General features: G+C 40.0%; 1 protein-coding gene across 2 annotated transcripts in view; it reads left to right on the forward strand.

Moving 5' to 3' along the window:
* CLYBL (citramalyl-CoA lyase) overlaps window positions 1-19,229 on the forward strand; it is a 164,936-nt gene that overhangs the window by 72,335 nt on the left and 73,372 nt on the right. For both annotated transcript variants that reach the window (XM_030234906.2, XM_030234907.2), the window contains exon 2: window positions 14,650-14,839. In XM_030234906.2, the coding sequence (XP_030090766.1) occupies window positions 14,650-14,839 (190 nt within the window). The remainder of the gene's footprint in view (window positions 1-14,649; window positions 14,840-19,229) is intronic.

Raw genomic sequence — 19,229 nt, forward strand, 5'->3', positions numbered from 1 at the left:
TGCTTAGGACAGGAACAGAGTCTGTTTTTCTGAGGCCTCAGCTGCAGTTTTCACAGCCCAGACTGGGCCCTTAGGAGAGGAAAAGAGAAGATAATTTGGATTGGAAAAGACCCTTAAGATACTCATGACAAGAGTGTGCTTCACCTTATCCTGGTGCTTCTCAAAAGGGAAAAAGAAAAGAATCTTTATCTATTCTCCCAAACCCCCACTTTTGTGGTTCAGTTAAATGTCTCTGGTTACTGCTGTAAATGCTTGGTTTAGCCATTAGTCTTTCTTCTCCTCTATTAACAAATACTGGTAGAGAATTGTTGAAACAGTCCCCAAATCCCCTCCTATGCCTCCAAAGTAGTATGAGCAGGGTCAAGGAAAAGAGGATAGGAGTGTTCACTTTTTCAGGGCTAAAAATGTGGAGCTCCAAGAGATGAAGTGGAAAGAAGGAGTGTCACTTGTGGCAAAAAACATGTGGCTTGTTGATTCTGGCAGGGATTTGTCAAAGACAGCAGCAACGTGAGGGGCAGCACTGCTTTGGCTCACTGAGACACTGAGCTTCAGTCTACAGCAGCTGTAAATATGCAGGGTCACACCTGAACTTGCAAGATACACAGGATGCCCACAGTGTGTGGATGCAAAGTGTGTGATGCAAAGATCTCAAGCCTTGCAATAGCAAGGCAGGGCCATCGGTAAGTAATGCTGGAGCAGCCTTCAGTCTGGTACATTTGGGGTCCTGGCGAGACTTTGCATTCCAGTGGAGAAATCCCACTTTAATGCCTGAAGATGCAGGAACAGGTAGTTTATTCCAGCAAAGTATGAGGAATGTTTGAGTCTAAAAGTTGGGGAAAAAAACCAGTTTTATTATTCCTTGGATTTATGGAAGTCAATTCTTTTCTGCCACTTTCCACTGATCAGTGCTGCTGTTGCACTATGCCAAGTCTTCTATACATACACGTATCCACATGTACATCTAGGGACACTTACATATGTCCATTTATATGTGCACAAATACATAAATAGATTGTGTATGTAGATAGGTATATACAAGCACACAAATATATAAACACAAGCACGCACACATATAAATGCTCACCTCAGACTATTGTGGCTGCAGGCCAAAAGAAAACCTTATCTTTAAGGGTGGCCCTATTTTAATGTCTGTTTGGTGTCTCACATTCTGTTCCTGCTTGCACACAGAACTAGTGAGGTCATTGTTTTGCATGTTCTCCCTTAAACACAAATGACAAAAAAAAAAAAAAAAGAGGAAGGCTTTGCCTGCTGGATGTGTTCTAGAGAAGAGAGTGAACATGCCACAATTTTTTTTTCACCACATCTGATGTTAATCTCTGTCAATAAATTTTGCTGTTACTGAGACACCAGCTCAACTAAACTATTATTCAGGAAGCTGATAAAAATTGAAACATCCATAACATTTTTCCTATCAGCAAGGAAACAGACGATGGCAAGCAAGGCACCAAGTGAAACTAAAACTGGTTCAAATAATCCAAATTCCTGATATATAATATTAACTTGGGGAGGTACTATTTCTTAATATTCTTACAGAATACTGGCATGTGCTGCAGAATTAAAATGTATCTCAAGGCCTTTACACTAAAGTAAATCTAAAATGTTATCCAAAGAAAAAAAATTGGCTGATTCAGTAATGGAATAATATTTCTCTTTGTGCAGTACAGGACAAAAGGCATATGTGATCTAACTGCCTTATTTCCTTAAGCTTAAACCTATATTCATGACACAGGTTGTTAAGGAAGACTTAAAGGAAAGCCAAGCAATGTCTTTATGCATTTTCACAGGGATTTTTTATCCTCACAAGGTTATATATCAGTGAGTTGAGAAAGTCTGTCATTCAGTTTTTATACAGATGTGGAATGCTATAACACTTACTTAAAGAAACACAGCTGCTCATTTAAATGTCATAAAAGCTGTTATGTGAAAGTAGACTTAATCCTATTTCTCCTTATAGATTTTATTTTCCTGTAACCCAGGACTTTTGCTTATCTATAATGTACCATCATTATGAGCTATAAGTAATTTTTTTTTATTTGTGCAGATTGCAAGGGAGGAAGTGGATTTTTCTTCTTCACTTATTTTTAAATAATTACTGAACAGCCTGTGTCAAGAATTTAGAGGAGGAAGTCCTGACTCTTAAACCAAGTTGGAAGAATTTCTTCTTCATGGGTCTCCCAAGCAAACTGTGTGCTTGGTGACCTCTTCTTCTGCCCCTTTCTTCCCTTCCCTCTCTTCCAACGTCTCTCTAATGTCCAACTCTTTCCTCCCTCTAGGCAGCCATTAAGGACAAAGCTGTTTTCTAAAATTCAGTTTTAAGAGAGGGGAACCAATGATGAAGATGTGTGTTGTGATGCAGTGAGATAGGAAATCCCCATTTAATGGAACTGCAATGTCTGGGAGAAAAGGAATATCCTGTGGAGCAAGGCTGCTGGTGAGGAGAGAAGCTTTGGTTCTTCAGCTTTGCCCAAGTGTCAGTGAGCCTTTTCATGTGTTCACTGGCCACAGTGAATATATGTTATAGCAACCATAACAGCACAAATGATCTCACCTGGAAAATACAGATAAGAAACTTCCACAGGGCAGGTCATAAGAGTGCTTGGACTTACACTTGCACAGGCCCATCAGGTGTCCCCAAAAAGAGCTGCTACCTGATAATTTGACCTTTTTTTTTTCATGAAAATAAAATCATACTGATTTGCAGAGAAGTTGATTTTCACCCCATCTGACTTTCAGTTTGGATGATTTTTTAAAGTGTCCTCATTGATGATGAACTGCATCTCAAGTGGGATGGGACTTTGACAGTGGGGGATCTGAAACAGGGACCTGGGAGCCATGGTTTTACGACAGGTTTCTGAGTTTCCTGGGATGTGGCAAAGCTAATCTGAAGAGTTCTGTGAAGATGAATTAAATTATAAAAGTATCTTAGGAATAGGGCTAAAAAACCCCAAACTATAGCAATCTTCTGATTTAGTGTTAAAATGTTAATGGTTAATGTTTATCCCCCATCACACATTCATGTTATCTGCCTGGGAGGTTCAGCATCTTTATGGTCTCTGAGCTTGCCTACACAGCAAAGGTTGTGCCTGCTAGGACAGGCTGTCATGATAGGACCAGTGTGTTCCTTGAAATTGGTTCCCTGCTGTGGACACCCTGGGGTGGGGTTCATCTCCCCCAGGCACGCTCGCCTCCTCAAGGGACATCAGGAGCTGCCTGAGTCAGGAGGGGGATTGTGGTTGAATCTGCCCTTGAAAGGTTCACCCAGGGCTTTGACCACTCCCCCTAAATAAGCACCCATGGGGGTTGCAGGACCTGACCCACCAGCTCAGTGGAGTGAGGGGTTTGTCCCTTTCAGGGGAGCAAATGCTGGTCACTCAGCATTTGGGGAACTCTGTGCATAGAGAGGTGCTGAGCTTGAAGACACTGGTGGGTGCTAAATTTGCAATTTTTAGTTTGCTGATCTTACTAAGGAGATGGTTTTGGAGGGCCATTGCTGAGGTAGGGTTTGTCATTCCCATCTAATAAAATTATCCTTCAGCTGCTTATGTGAAAGATCAAAATGAGCTGACAGCTGTCACCTACTTATCATTAACGTCACCATATTTGTTATTTCCTTTAATCCCAATTACTGAAATCTCACCTTTCACTTTTTTTTACTTTTCAAGAAAATTTTTGCCTTTGAAAAAGCTTGAAAATACAAAGTCAAGGGCACAGAACCAGAAAATAATGTTTCAATATGTACTTTAAAAATATTGCAATTTTGAATGCATCATGTTCACGATTTTTTGAATTCTTGGTGGTCTTGGCAAATAAAAAATGAACAGCTTTTTTTCCCAAGTAATGTATGGAATAAGGGGCAGATGCAGGATAAATACTGAAGAAAATGAATATATTTTGTACAATACCAGTAATAATATTAAATTTTGTAATGTACTGGAAAAGGCACGGAAAAAAGGAAGCTTCATTATTGCATAATAAAGCACCTAAATAGTGTTTACTTACTGGAGATCAGGAAGGTGCTGTCTTTATAATGTTTTTTAATCCATCCACTGCTTCTAGTTTGGTATGTTTTAACATTGGATAATAGAACAGAGATGTAATTAAAGGCATGAAAATATAGAAGGAAGAATTTTAGTGCCTTCCTTTCTGTAATTTGAAATTAATAAAATAAGAGCTGGTTTTCAATTGATGTCATTTTCAAAGGAAAGAGGGCTGGGCTTACTATTGTTACTGCCACAATCAGCATAGAAAGAGTCCAACACTTTGCTAACACTGAGTAGTGCTAACAGCACAGAAGATTCATTTGATCTTATATAATGTTTTCATGGTTAATAAGATTTTCATATGACATTTTTGCATGATTATAAGTGCTGGAATTTCATTGCAGTAGGCATTAACTCCTGCGATTGAAGTTAAGGGAGATTTCTTTTTTTTTTTTTTTAATAGCTAATCAAGAGTTTAACTGCCTCTGGGGCATTTTAAGAAAATGTTATACTGTACTTAAGGAACATTATACTACAAATAAGAGTGATATTCCTGTAATTAAAGCAGTCTGGATATTGCTTAATGAATGTTTTTCTTATCTTAATGTGTAGGCAGTAAGGATTCATGTAGTTGCCTTTATTAACTTGTGGAGTTAGTTAAAAAGCTGGTTAAAACAGTAAGTCCATATCAGGTCAATATAAAATGCTTATGTAGGGATTTCATTGCTCTTATAAATCCACTAGTTAAAAAATAAACACAGATGCTTGTTTGTGCCATCCTGAGCCATATTGCAGGGTAGTATTTCTGCCTGTAGACATTTCCATAGTTAAGTGTTGCCTGGAGCACTGCAGGATTTGTAAACGTTCTTCTTTATCGTCCGTTTAGGAAATATTTTTAAATTTCCACCAGGCTTGTATTCAAAGCCAAAGAGCAGTTGGTTTTCAATTAGTGTGGCCACAATTGCTGTTGAACTAAAAGCATTGTGTATTCGTTCTTTTTTTCTGTCATATTGCATCAGCTTTCATGTCATTACAACATTTTCTTTTTTTTTGGATGTAATTGCAGTGCATTGTAGTTTTATAGTTCTGTTCTTCATTGATTTAATATTTACTAATTGCTTGCTAAATTGTTCTTCACTGCTCAGTTATTTGGTGCAAAAAACATTCTTAATAAGTCTAGTTTAATACAAAATAATTCTCTGACTTAGTAATTCCTCCACATAATAATTCTACAGAATAATACTTGGCGAAACATCAATAATATTTTTAATCTTATTCTGAAAATATCATGTAAGTTTGGTTTTTTCCACCAGCTGAAATTGATCATCTTTATATTGTTTAGAAGATATTCACCACTTGGATTGTGTCCATATACATCTAAGGCTCAATTTTGCACAAGTCTCTGCGCAAAAATCTGAAAAAAAGCAGGTTGACCCATGTATAGCCTAAGAACACAATGGAAATGGATCAGTTTCATAATTCAAAATTAATCCCCAGTCCTGGAGGCACTTAAGCACATGGTTAACTGTGCCTCCAGTGCCTCAAACTGTGTTTGACTAGCCTTTTTGATTTCTCTGGGCTAGGCACATGCTCAAGTAGGTTTGCAGGAGCAATTTCAAAATGCAAAGAAGACTGCAATATTGTTTTCTTTATCTTATATGGTTAAAATGTCTGTTCTTTATATAGTATTATAATTTACCTATGTTTCTAAGTACAGGAATTACCAAAATGTTTGTGGTTTGACTAAGTGTAGACTGATGTATATTGCAAACTGAGATAAAATATAGTCTATCAGTGAAAAATTCCTAGAAGTGTGAAGGGACCTTCAGTTTGTAAAATATCTCCACCACAGCCAAAACTATGAAGACAACAGTTTGTAATAAAAAAACCAGAAATTCTGGAAGACCTGAAGTGAATGACAAATGCCTTCTTTCTCCTGACTTCTGCAGCACCAGTATATTGACACTCCATTCATTTCCTTCTGCTAAATATTGTCAGTCACAACTTCGGTGTAATTTTATTTTAACTCAGATATAAATCAGAAATGGTTTCAAGGACTGTACTGTTTTCCTTTTCTCTCACACCATGCAGACATGGATATCTGACCTGCACAGGCTCTGGTGAACATAGTGACTCTCTGTTATGGATGGCAAGATCATTTTAACAGGCAGGAATAGCACTTTATTGATTCTGACTTTATCAAGTGCCTGTTTCTTACTTTGCATATAACTCATTAGCAAACTGCTCAGGAGTCTTTGGGTGAGTTTGGGACTCGAACTTTAATCACAGTAATTAGCGTGGAATTTTTGAATCCCGGTCTGGATCTTGACCTTGCAGCATTTAGGCAATGCGCACACAGCTGGGCCGGTGGCAGGGGCTGCAGGAGCTCAGTAGTGGGGATGCTCCCGGTGTCCTGGTGTGGGAACCGACGCGGAGGGAATGGAGGGGAGGGGGGGAGAAAAGAGGGGAAAAACATGCTCAGTAAGAAAAGAAATTCTGCCCAAACCTCATTACCAATTTTCGTGCATGTCCACCGAGATGGGTGGGTGCAAAGTCAGTGTGTGAAAAGGCTGGGGCAGATTTAGGAGCAAGGGAAGTACCTGATGGTAAGATGGAGGGGAGAACTGGAAGAGCCAAGAGTGGTTTTGCAGTGACATAAAGAATCCCTTCAAAGTTCAGCTTTTCTGCAGAGGCCACCAGGATAGGTCTGACTGTATAAAAACACAACCATTGCAGATTTGTGGGTCTTCCTAAGACAAATTTTGGCACGAGATGTTCCAGGACAGCTTTCTGGTTTTATGTGGTCCTCCCCCTGAACTGGAAGATTCTCAGCCTCCAAAGGCATGTTTTTTCCTTTGTGCCACACAGCTCTGATAACATTTGGTGCGTATTTGTCTGTACACAAAACCCAAACCCAAGTAAATCAAAACAAGTCATACATCGTCACACATCCAAAGCAATATCTTCTTACTTCTCAATGCATACCTTAAAAAAGGCTAATTTATGTATAGTTTTTTTTTTAAATGTCTCAATATTGGTATTGGATCTTCATCTTTATTGTGGGATGTTCTTGTTATTTAAAATGTGTGGCAAATTTCTCTTGCAGCTGCTACTTGCAATTCTGTTAAAAAAATGTAATGCAAGAGTCTCGCTTAAAAAAACATATAGCTAGACAAAATTTTGCAATATCTCTTTACAGTGTTGTAGATTTTTAAAATGCAACTTAAAAACTGAATTAGTTAAATAAATGAAAGCACTTGGAATTTTCTTAAAACAAAAACTGTCCATACTTAGTGTTTATTTCTGTATCTTTTTATGTAGGAAGACAGAGAAATTAACTGTTATCCTAACGGCATATTCCTTAGTGGCAAAGTGAATGTGTTACAGAGAGACAGAGTGCTTTTGCAGTGCCCTGCAGTACTGTGGGTCTTATTAGGCAGCAGAAAGTATCCCAAGAAGTCAGATACTTTGTCAATGGTAAAAGCAAAGCGAGGTACAGCTCGGCTGGAGAATACTTTATGGGCATGACGAGTGATTCAGAGTTATCCACACCATAAGGAAGGGAGCAAAGCCTCAACTGTATGTCACATATGCTAAAGCTCCCCAAGACAGGACACCAATTAACCTTGGATGATAGCAAACACACACACACACACAGGCTGCCCGAGAGGAGCAGCCTGTTGCCATTAGTAGGTAGCAGCAGCCCTTTTCACCCTGAGCCATTATTTAAATCTCTTTTAAAATTCACTTCTTAAGTCAAAGAACCATAGCACTCTCCTCTTCCTCACAAACAGGCTATTTTTGCTGCCCTGAAAACAGGACACATTAGTAATATGAGAAGCCAGTGGTCCTTTTATTTTTATCCTCGCTGTCTAATTTGACCATTTTGAATTGAGAAGAAAAAATGCCTGATCTTCAGTCAAAGCAATTTAAGGCATGATGGAGCTCAGAGTGAACCAAAACAACAGGGTCAAATGTAGTTGAAAGAACATGGTGGGGTAAATAAAAGGTCTTTTTTTTTTTTTTTTACATTTAGTGCTGGTGGGAGGAGAAAGTTTGGTTAACTATTTAACCTATGATAGCCTTTTATCATTTTATGGCTTAGGGGTCCATGATTTTAAGCTTTTGCTGGTTACTGGTTTGTATTCAATCTTTTCTCTGGTGCCCAGTTATATGACTTACATTGATTTACTGGAGATAGGAAAAAATTATAAATAGCAGACAAAGACAAATATTTTTCCTAAAATTGCTTTCCAGCAGCTTTGGATTTGGTGCTTAGTTTTCATTTCCACTCACACTTACTGTGTCATGATTTGTTTTTTGGACAGTGGGGCTCTCCTTCCCCATTTGGTACAGCTCTCTGTTTTTTGGCTATAATGCAATGTGTCCTGATCAGCTGGAGTGAGTGCTCGTGAAAGGTCACTTGGAAGCCCCCTTTTCATTTCTCCCTGCTACAGTTTTTCCAGCAGGCAAGTGCTCTCAGGAGCAACCCCCTCCAATCTGTCCCTTTTGATATCCAAAGCTGGTTGTTACGGGGGTTAAATTTCTTAATTCGCTGAGTTTTTGTGAGCGCTTCTTCAGCTCACCACTCTCAGTCCCCGCAGCTGGGTGCAGACAGCCTGTCTCCCTTAGGATGCTGAAGAAGTGCTAGGGTTTATTCTTTCACCTTCTTCACTTTTGGGAGGCCAATTTTGTACCTTATATCTTCCATCAGCTTCAGGGGAATTAATCTTCACCTTACATCTGTGAGACATAGTATCAGCCTTGTGGTGGGAAGTTTAAAATCAGACAAAGCTTCTCCTGGTAAAGAGAACTGCTTGTCAAGACATCTCAAACCATGAGAGCTGTGGCTTCTGCCTGCCCTGGAAAGGGCTTAGGTTTGGGGGCGTTTCTTAATTAGTTTTTTGAGGGTCAGGGAAATGACCGTACTGAGTCTGGAACAAAGGAAGAAATCAAAATGTAAAGCTGAGTGTTTGGTATGTTGATAACCCTCCAGTTTTAATTTCAGGATAATTGGATCAGGGTTGGCGGCAGTTGTTACGTAAAGTTCCTTCCCTTGCATTTTATTCAAAAGTAAATATCATAGCTCTTCACTTTTAACCTGAGTGTTTTCTTTTTTTTCTCTTTCTTTTTTTTTTTTTTTTTTCCTAAAGAAGAGCTTCTTGCTTTACAGGGATTTATTTCCACTAAGAGAGCACTAAGATTTTGGGGACCTGTATTCTGATGGTAAAGCTTGTGACATGAGCTTTTGTTTTCCATTTGAGAAAATGTTAGCATTTTTTCACATGTTAACTTTTTAACAATTACAAGGAATTTCTTTTCCTTGAAAACTGCTGTCCTTTTCTTTTTCCTCCCCTTTTCTCTCTTCTTGATATTTTTATTTCCCTTTTATATGGAGACTTGTAGATTTTGTCACTTCAAACGTTTGCTGTTCCTCCTCTTTTCTTTCACTTTACAATACACACTAGGAGATTTTTTTTTTTTTTTGCATATTCCTTCCCTTTCTCTGTGAGATATTGTAGTTCACCAAATTTAAAACACTACAGTATTTAGAATCCCCGCAGTGCCATTTTAAGTATTTGGACCTGGAAAATGCCCCGAGTAATAACTACCTGAATTGCTTTTAATTACACAATATAGCTGCATCATTTTACTTCAGATTCTTTTTGATTGATGCTGTAAGGCAATTGTAACCATGGATGATGGGATTAAGTGCCTCTTGAAGTGACTTTAGCTTCTTGTGGGAACAAAGGGAAAGAAGAGAACACTTAGTCCCTTTTTGAGTGAACAGCCTTTTTTCACTTGCTATATAAAGAAATACAATTAACAAACATTATCCCCAGAGGTGAATTGAAATGTACATGCGGACAATAACCGCTCTTGACTGCAATTAGACATATATGATCCGAGGTATTTTGGCCATTCATTAGTGCTAATTGTTTGAGAAACAAGCCCAGAGAACAAATGATTAAAATGTTAGTGCCATAACCAGGATTATTAGCATGTGTGATAAAATGCATGCGCCGCAGCTGTACCAATAAAACTCTCCAGCGAGTCGCTTTGATTCGACAAACACTCAGCGCGGCTGCGAGCCCTCCGTATTTGCACAGGGCCTGCTGATGTTTATAACAAACAACTTGTATCTTCTTTTCTTAATTAGAAAGAATTACTATGCAAATTGTGGGGCTTTGTAATTCCATAGAAGTTTCCTTTGTTTTTGGCGGATTATTGGTGTGCGGTGGTGTGCTACTCCCCGGTAAATTCAACACAGGAAAACTGTTACATTTTCTCCGGAGTGGGGTTTTTTGCACGTATTACAGAAATAATTTGTACAATGTTTTCCTGCATTAGCTGGGTCTTTTTTTGGGGGGGTTGTGGGTCTTGGATCACTTCAGTCCTTCTTCCACAGCTCCATAGATATCGAGGTGTACAGTTATATGCACAGAGGTAAAAAATACATGTGGAAATTATCCAGATTTTTTAATAGTTTTAGTGAAATGTCTGAAAATGCTCTTTGCAAACACTTTTCTACACTATGCCAAAGAGTGTAGAAGGAAAGATTTGGCCTATTGATCAATGAATATTTTTCTATGTGTTTGGCAGGTCTTCCAGGAGTGATTTGATTTAGCAAATACACAGGGAACAGAGGCACAGGTTAAAGTGCTAGAAATCACTTGTGCAAGTACTTTCTTTTGTGAGCTATATGTTGTTGGCTCCAATGTCACTGCACAGGTGTGTGCATTTAGGTATCTGTATGAGCAATGCTGGAATGTGAAAATGCAGTTTACAGCAGGGAAATTTGCATAATTTGGGGTAATTTCACTGTTCACAGTCGTGCTGTATGGCTGCCATTGCAAACTGCAGTGTCTCTTAGTAGTCAAATAGGTTTTCTTTTCTCCTTCCTGAGGATGAACTATTCACTCTTGGGTGAAATGGTTCTCAAAGGACCATGAGAAACTTTAACTTGCCAGCTACTTTTACATATTTGATGAAGACTTTAGTAGAGTGTTATGTTTGCTGAAGAAATTTAGTTTTATTTCCAAGACCCAAGAGCACTCAGCATGCTGCCAGATGCTATGAATGAAAATATGCTGCTGTAAAACAATTTAATGAGCATTACCCAATAGCCTAGTCCTTGTTTTAACTTACAGTGCTTAAAGGAAGAAACATTGTCTTAGCAAATTCACTTGGCTTTTGTCCATGTGTTTAGTTTAAAGCATAGTCAAGCTTAGTTTGAATCATTAAAATACTTGGAGCCAGGAAACATATGTAAGATTTTCCTCCTCTTTATGGCACAGGGTTAACAGTATAATCGAGACTGCAGTGCTGTGTGGGTTTTTTGTCCTAAAAAAGCAACTGCTGGGGATTTTTTCATTCTATCAACATAACAGAAGTCAAGATAATCAGGGGAGTGTTTTCTACCAGAGTTGCTAGCTGCTCATATACAGAGCACCCCAAGCCTTGCCACTGTTTAAAATAAGTCTATAGACAAATGGATCTATTAATTAATCCGTGTGTTCCTCTGCTTTTTTATTGTAGAACATAAAATACGACTTTGCTAGCAAAATGCACAGTGATGATTAAAGAATATATGTCAAAGAATTAGCATTGATACATTTACTGCAGTCATACCTAAAGACAGGTATGATGTTGATGTTGAAAACTCTTGTTTTATATGACTATTTCTAGATCTCTTAGTTTTGAAAGGAGAAGGATTCTGTGTTGGTCCGCTGACACCACCTCCTGCTGTATATACTTTTTTCCTGGCCATACTTTATGAAAAAATTATTTCTTCTTCAACTTGCTAAGATATCCCATAAAACGAATAATTTGACACATTGACAGTGTATTTTTTATAATAACTCATGTCCTGAGAAACCTGTTGTTTGAGCCCATGTGGTTACAAAGTTGTTTAGCTCAGGGGGAGATACCAATAGTCACCAGGCAGTAGCATTTCCAGCATTGAGCCTATTAAGTGATGGTGTTTTAATGGATTCAGTCTATCACTTCTGTGGAGTCAGGTGGTCTGCTGAGGAAGCTGTACTGCTCCTCCATTCTAAACACAAGTTCACAGACCTGGATGGTGACACCTGACTAAATCTGGTCTGCAGGTAATGGTGCTTTCACCGACACAACACTACACGCCATTGTGTGTGGTATGCAGAGCTGGGCTGCCTTCATGGGGCTTGCATCAGTGAGAGGGAAAACGGCTGGTCAAACAGCCCTTGGTTTGATGACAGCCCAGAAGAAATCCTGGGAAACATGTGTGACAGAAGATACATCTCATCTCAGCATGCTCTGAGATTATGGTGTTAGCCATGTCTATCAGGTTTCTGGCAGGTTGGAGGGCTGGTGAGAGGCAGTCATTAAGGGTGCTTCAGGGGCTGCTTGGCTCCAGGCTGGAGTTAACTATTAATGGGCTGAGCTCTTTGACTCCTTTGTGCTCTTGGGAACCATAAGGCTGAAGCCATCAGAGAAAGAGAATAGAAACTAATCACTTTTGTTCCCTCATATATGTTATGGGAAGGACTGCAGACTTCTTTACTGACCCCTGTGTCACACTGAAAAAAGATCTTCTTCGTTCCATTTGAGATAAACCACTCTTCCACCTCGTCCTTGCTCTCCCAAAGTGTACTACTGCAAGAAAATGAGATTAAGTGGATTTGTCTAGCAGCCACTTGAGTTGCTACAAGTTCTGTTACCATTCCCACTTCAGCCTGAAGCGGGGAACCTGAAGCAGTTTGTGAGAGAGAGGCAAAGAGAGTACTTTGGAGGGGCTCAGTGGATCTCGGTTGTGTCTCCAGGTGTTGATAGGACCTCCTACACCTGAGTCTTGAAGCTGTTGCTGTTATTAAAAAGGGTAACACTGGCACTTTTAATAAAATAATGCCTGTTTAACTGCCAAGCTGTCCCATTTCTTAAACTGAGTTAAGCATTACCAGGCACGTTGCAAAGAAGAGCTTGGCAGTGGTTTTTGTGGATCCACACAGGATAAGCAGAGATGCAGCAGATGAGTTAATTGAATCCTTTTCCTTTTCAATTTAGTTTACTGAGGTAAAATGTGATAAAAGCTTGTTTCATATTGTTAACCCAACTCTTATATTCAGCATACTCTAAGGGTGCACACTCTAGGGGAAGAGAGGGTTCCTCAACAGATTCAGCTTAGAAAGGCAAGTATTACAGGGGTCTGTCAGTGACCACTGGCTCTGATTTAGATTGACTGAACTCATTTCCAGGCATTTGAGAGCATTAGTCATGTTTGCTTTGAAGAAAACCCACATGTGTGTGTAGCCATGTGTCATCCAAGTCTAGCAACTTGGGAAGCATTATTAAGAGGGGCACAGGAAAATGCATGGGTCCCTGACATGATGTGATAATGACATGTTCAGCATGGTGCTAGGAAAGCTTTGCATTATTCAAAATGCTGAATAATATACATGATAATGCATAATGGTGTTATATGGTGGGATTATTTTGTGGTTGTAAGTGCCTTGTGCTTAGTACGAAGGTAAATTGTATTATTTTGTCCTCATCTTTGATGTAGAAGAATAGGCCTGAGGGGTACAGCACGCAGTGGAGAGGAACAGGAGCAGGCAAGGGTTTTTGGTTTTATTTGGAAGGCCAAGAAACACAGTGGCACCCTCTATAATTTATTTCTCTGTGCTTGTAATTACGGAGCAAAGCAAGCTCCCCACAGCACTCAAGAGCAGCCTCCTCTGGCAGTCCCACAGCCTCCAAGTGCAGTAACCCAGCTCCTGCCTGGAGTGGGTTAGCTGGGCCCTCACCAGGAATATCGGCACGTGGTGGAGACCACCCCAGAGCTCACACCTACGGGCCACAGGGATGTTATCCTCTCAAGCCATGTGGCACTAGAGGCTCACACCTGCACTGAAGTGTGGTGCACAAAGCATTTGCAAATTTAAAAAGACACCACAGCCAAAAACCTGCTGCTGCTGATGCTGCTGGGTTTGAGAACTCTGTCAATGGAAGTCTGTGCTGTGGTTGTGCAGGTCTGAAGAGAGTGGGGAGGTTCCACACTCCCTGGGGTTTTCATTCTTTTTTCTTCATTTTCTCCCTCCATCCATCTTGCTTATTTAAAATTTCCATGCAAATACCTTTGTTGATATAATGCCAAGGTTGTAAAATGAACTTCACAAACCTGTGTTTGTTTTAACCAGCACCCCTGCTTCATTCACAGCATGGCATCCAGCTCCTGGAGGAAATGTGGCAGATAGCAGCCTCCTCCCCAGAGCAGTCCTGATCCATTCCCAGCACAGTCTACATCCTACAGAGGAGTCTTATGACAGGGAAAAAAAAAAACAACCACCACCTTTCTGTATTCCATACTTGCTGTAGCACCCAGAATAAGCAGTGTAATTAAAGCTGCATGGATAAACCTCAGCCCTGGCAGGTCTTCAATTATGATTAAGTTTGCAACTTCTATTGAACACAGTGGTTTTGGAGTTTTATATTGTAATTAACTATAATACTGATATGTCCCTAACTTATCTCTTCCAAAGGGGAAAAAATATGTAAGTAGCCCAAAACCAGTCACTATCTAGGTAGGAATGTTTTGCTTTTAAAATACAGTCAAGTATGACTTACAGCATTGCTGCCAATAGTCTAATTTCAACAATATCCTTTACAGGGTGGATTCTCTTCTGCCAGCTGGTGTTCCTAAGCTTAGTTACCGCTTTACATCATCACACAAGTATGTTCCCAGACGGGCTGTGCTCTATGTACCTGCGGATGATGAAAAGAAGATAAGAAAAATCCCATCACTAAATGTAGATTGCGCAGTGTTGGACTGTGAAGATGGTGTGGCTCTGAACAGAAAGGTAATTAAAAATTATCTGTGTGATATAATCAGCACTAAAGAGAACTTGTGGAAAAACATTGCCTTTGCCTTGGGGAAGTGACAACCAGAAAGACAAAGATAATTCTTAAGATATACAGAGTAATGTCACAGTGATAGGCTTTGTGAAGGCGTTGGGAAAATCTGGTTACCCAGAACTCAAAGAGATCCCTGTGAGTAAGCAGGGAGGGAGTTTTGCAGGACTGCAGAACTGGGCATAAGCTGTCATCACAGAAGAGTGGGAGATGCTGTTATTTTTGCAACACATTTCTTAGGGAAGAGGAAGAAACAGAAGTCTGTACAGAAATCTGTAAGAAGAGAAGTGGGAAAGGAAGCGTTAGTTCAGAATCACCAGGTGGGCAGTTTGTTATTGAAATAAAAGCATCTTCGGATTGTGAGCAAAGCGGCATGAGTCTGGGTTTCAGCCTTGGGGTGTTTGGAAAGATATACTTCCTGAAGTTTTGGGGGGAAATGCTGTCAGGGATGTTTCTCAAGGAAGAAGTTAGATCCTGAGCAGATCAGTGTTTGGAATGGGGATGGAGAGCAGAGTGGGAGATGGATGTAGATGTGTCAAGTACCTGTGCCAAGTTTTTGTTAACATTAAACTGTGGGAAAACAGAGAATGATCTAGCATGCATTCAGTTTTGCTTGCAGACAGTTTTTTTATGTATGGAAGTAACCATTTTAGTATGTTCCACATCTTAGAGCCATGGAATCATTGGAAAAGACCTTTATGATCACTGAGTCCAACCTTAAACAAAACTGCCAAGTCAGCCATTTTAAACAATGTGTACAAGAAATTGGCACAAATTTTTCCTAATGAAAGCTATTTCTCAACAGGAATGTAAGTTTGCTGTCACATTATTTTCATATTTGGTTGGTTTTCCTAACAGTGTCTCGATGCTTCAGACTACAGCAAGCAGTGGTTAGGGTTTGAGTATAAATATCTTGTCCAGATAGTTAGGAAAACAGACTTGAAAATTTTCCCATGTCCTTTCAAAAATGTGGATGAAATTTTATTCTTTTCTTTTTCTTGTGAGTTAATGCTTTCTAGAAGGACTCTCTTGGATAGTGCTTTCTTTAACCTTCTGCTCTTTACAGGTATGTTGGACAGGAAAAATTTTACAGAGTTTGCATGTACCTGTTTTAATTCTGAAAAGTGAAAGTAGCACTGCTGGATGTTCCTGTGTGCTGCTTAAGATTATTCTGAAAAGCATTTTTCAGTTGCTAAAATTCTGTGTTGAAAGACTAAGATTGTATCTCCTGTCACAGTGAATTAGTATTGTTTCATCACATTTCAGAGGCTGCTGCTGTATGATACAAGATGTAGTTCTGTATCAAACTGAAGTATTTTTAAGTGCAGCTTAATTATATCAAATAATTGACAGCATAAGCATTTATTTGTAATAAACAATGACAGAAAAACAAAATTTTATGATCAAGATGACAAAGTTGACAGTAGCAATTTCTCAAGGGTGATAAAATTCTAGCTCTGTTAAAGTGAAGTTGTGCCACTGGGTATAAGATTTCAAGGAAATTAGGGGGAAAATTGGTAATGGAAACTTGAGATGACAGATGAGCCCCTACCTCAGCTTAAATGGAAAAAGAAAGCAGACAGGAGAAAGAAGTGGGGACAAGCTACCAAGAAGCAACAGAAAGTGTGGTCCAGGCTTGTAGGAGCAGAATGAGGAAGTTCAGAGCTTGTCTGGAATCAAAACTGGTGAGGGATGAGCAGGACAGCAAAAATGGCTACTTCAGGTGTATCAGCAGGAAAAATGAGAAGGAAAATCAGTCAGATGGATGCACTGCTCCATGAATCTGCAGGCTTTACTGTCAGAGTCTGCCCAGTCTCAGGCCTAGAAGCAAAACTCTGTGGAGGGAGGGAGCAGCCACGGTAGGGGAGGATGGAGTTAGGGTCTATGTAAATAAGCTGGCCTGTGGGACCAGACAGGACACACTGGAGGCCTCTGAGGGAGCTGTCGTGGGTCATCATGAAGATGCTGTCTGTCATCACTGAAAGGTCAAGGCTGGGGGATGTTCCTGAAGCCTGGAGAAAGGCACCTCTGCCCAGAAAGCCCTGGGGGCAGCTGTACAACAAGCTGCACAGGGTCACTGGTGTGTCCTTGCAGCACATTCCATACCCAGGGCTGTGCTGGCACAGCTGCACCCAGCAGGTCCAGGGAAGGGCTCCTTCCCCTGCACTTGATTCTGACAGTCTCTGTGTGGAGTCCCTGTGCCAAGCTGTGGATCCCAGGACAAGAGAGAGGCAGACCAACGGGAAGGAACCCATGAAGGGCCATCAGGCTGATCGTGGCACAGGAGGAGGGGCTGAGTTTCTTCATCCTGGAGATGAGATGAGTTGGACACTTTGCTTCCTGAGGGGAGCTGAATGGGTGCAGAGCCAGACTCTTCTCAGAGGAGCTCAGAAGTGGTGCAAGGAAAAACACTGGGCACAGGTTGTGTGACAGGAGATGCTGACTGGAGACAAGGGAAACATATCTTGCCCATGGCCAAAGGCTGAAGAGATTGTCCATTGGTGGTGTATCCTCCCTCCCTGAGGGTGTTCAAGCCTTGGCTGGGTGAAGCTGTGATTGGCCTGGTGCAGAGCATTAGTTAGTGCTGCTTTGAGGTGGTCTCCTGAGATCTCTTCCAAGCTGAATTAGACTCTGTGATTGCATGATTTAGTAGAGAAGCCTAATTCAAAGTGATTGGAAGTTTGGATTTCATTTTTAGATCTGCCACAGATACTCAAGAAGAGTTTGAGACACAGGTTCTGTGAATGTGAAGCTGAAATTATTATTGCTCTTGTAGCTTAATTTATTAATGTTTATGAGGTGTTTGGAGACTTTGTGTGAAAGATATGTCAAGAACATGCATTGAAGTACAGTGTTCAGTGGCCCATTGCAAATGGGTCATTTCAAACTGAGGGGAAAAAACCACTAGGAAACACAGCAACACTGAGTCTGTCCTTTATTCATTCCTCTTAAATAGCACTGATGAATTTGAATATTTATTGCTGTGTCTTATGTTACTTAACATGCTACTTATGGACTTCCTTCAAACTGCTGCAGAAATGTTGAATTTGGGGAAAACCAGGACCTGACTGAAGGCTCACAGTGCCTTTGGCCAAACCTGCCTGTCTACAGATCTTCATTTGTAGGAAGTCCAAGCAGCAAGTTTAAACCACACCTAATGGATCTATTTTAACAAGATGCTGTGTGGTTTATATTAGGATTAAGTTAAAATTTGACAGATCAATAATCTGGCATGTCAGCAGCTCTATCTGCTTGCTCATTCAGAAGGAAACGAGGAAGATGAGCTTCCTCTTACTGAAACTGATAACATTTGCAAAACTGCATTTGGCTTCAGTAGCAGCTTTTGAAGCTGTGGCCAGAAAATTAAAATATTTAACTATTTCCTATGCAGTATTTTCTCTCAATGAAGTTTTGAAAGACTTCCTTCCCTGTGCCTTACCCCCACAATTATGTTTTCTAATGGCTGACAGAGAGCACCAGAAGGGGGGAGCCCATACCCTAATCTCGTTTACCATTTTGCTGCCTACATTTCTTACCTTCAAGAACTACAGCACTGACCAGAACTTCAGGTGTCATCTCTTTCCCATTCTTTTGAATCTTATTTTCTGTCTGATATTTTGACTGAATCAGAAAAAGAGAAAAAAACTCCCAGCATTCACAAAGACAAAATATTTCAGTGAATTCTCTGAGGAGAACCAGTGGGAAGAAATGGCTAATAAGCAAAGTTGTAATAGTATGCTGAGTGCTGACCCTGAAAGTAGGGTTAGACCTGATCCTGGTATGAGTAGCACAGGGGCTTTTGTAACACCTTTGGGACCAGGCAGAGAGGTAGGAGGGCTTCAAAAATTTAGACTAGGATAGGGAGATATGCTGGTGTTGCTGAAAATTTATTTTACAGAAGTAGCTTTAGTCTTTCTGAACATACTCTACAAGTCATGCTGTTCTCTAATCCTGGCTGGAGATCCAAATGCTGTTTTTACAGGTTCAGATGCATAGTGCCATATGATGTAGACTGTCAGCTGCCTCTCAAGATTTCTGACTCTGTAAGACTTTGGGTATTTCTACAACAGAAATTTAAGTTTTGGTTGTGGGAACAATTGAATATTAGTAAAGGGAAGTTACCTTCCCTGAGGTGCTATTCACGGACAAAGATATGATTTCTTTGCCATTGATGTACATGCACATTTTAAAGAAATTACTCAGAATTACAGGCTTGGTGATATTTTAAAGTGAACAGTTAAAATAAAAATTCTAAAACTATAAAATTAGAAATAATACAGATTGTAGTGTTGATATGTCACAAATGCATCACGCTCTTAGAGACAAAAATAGCTTTAA

This window comes from Serinus canaria, chromosome 1 (assembly GCF_022539315.1).
Source record: "Serinus canaria isolate serCan28SL12 chromosome 1, serCan2020, whole genome shotgun sequence".
Classification (NCBI taxonomy): Eukaryota; Metazoa; Chordata; class Aves; order Passeriformes; family Fringillidae; genus Serinus; species Serinus canaria.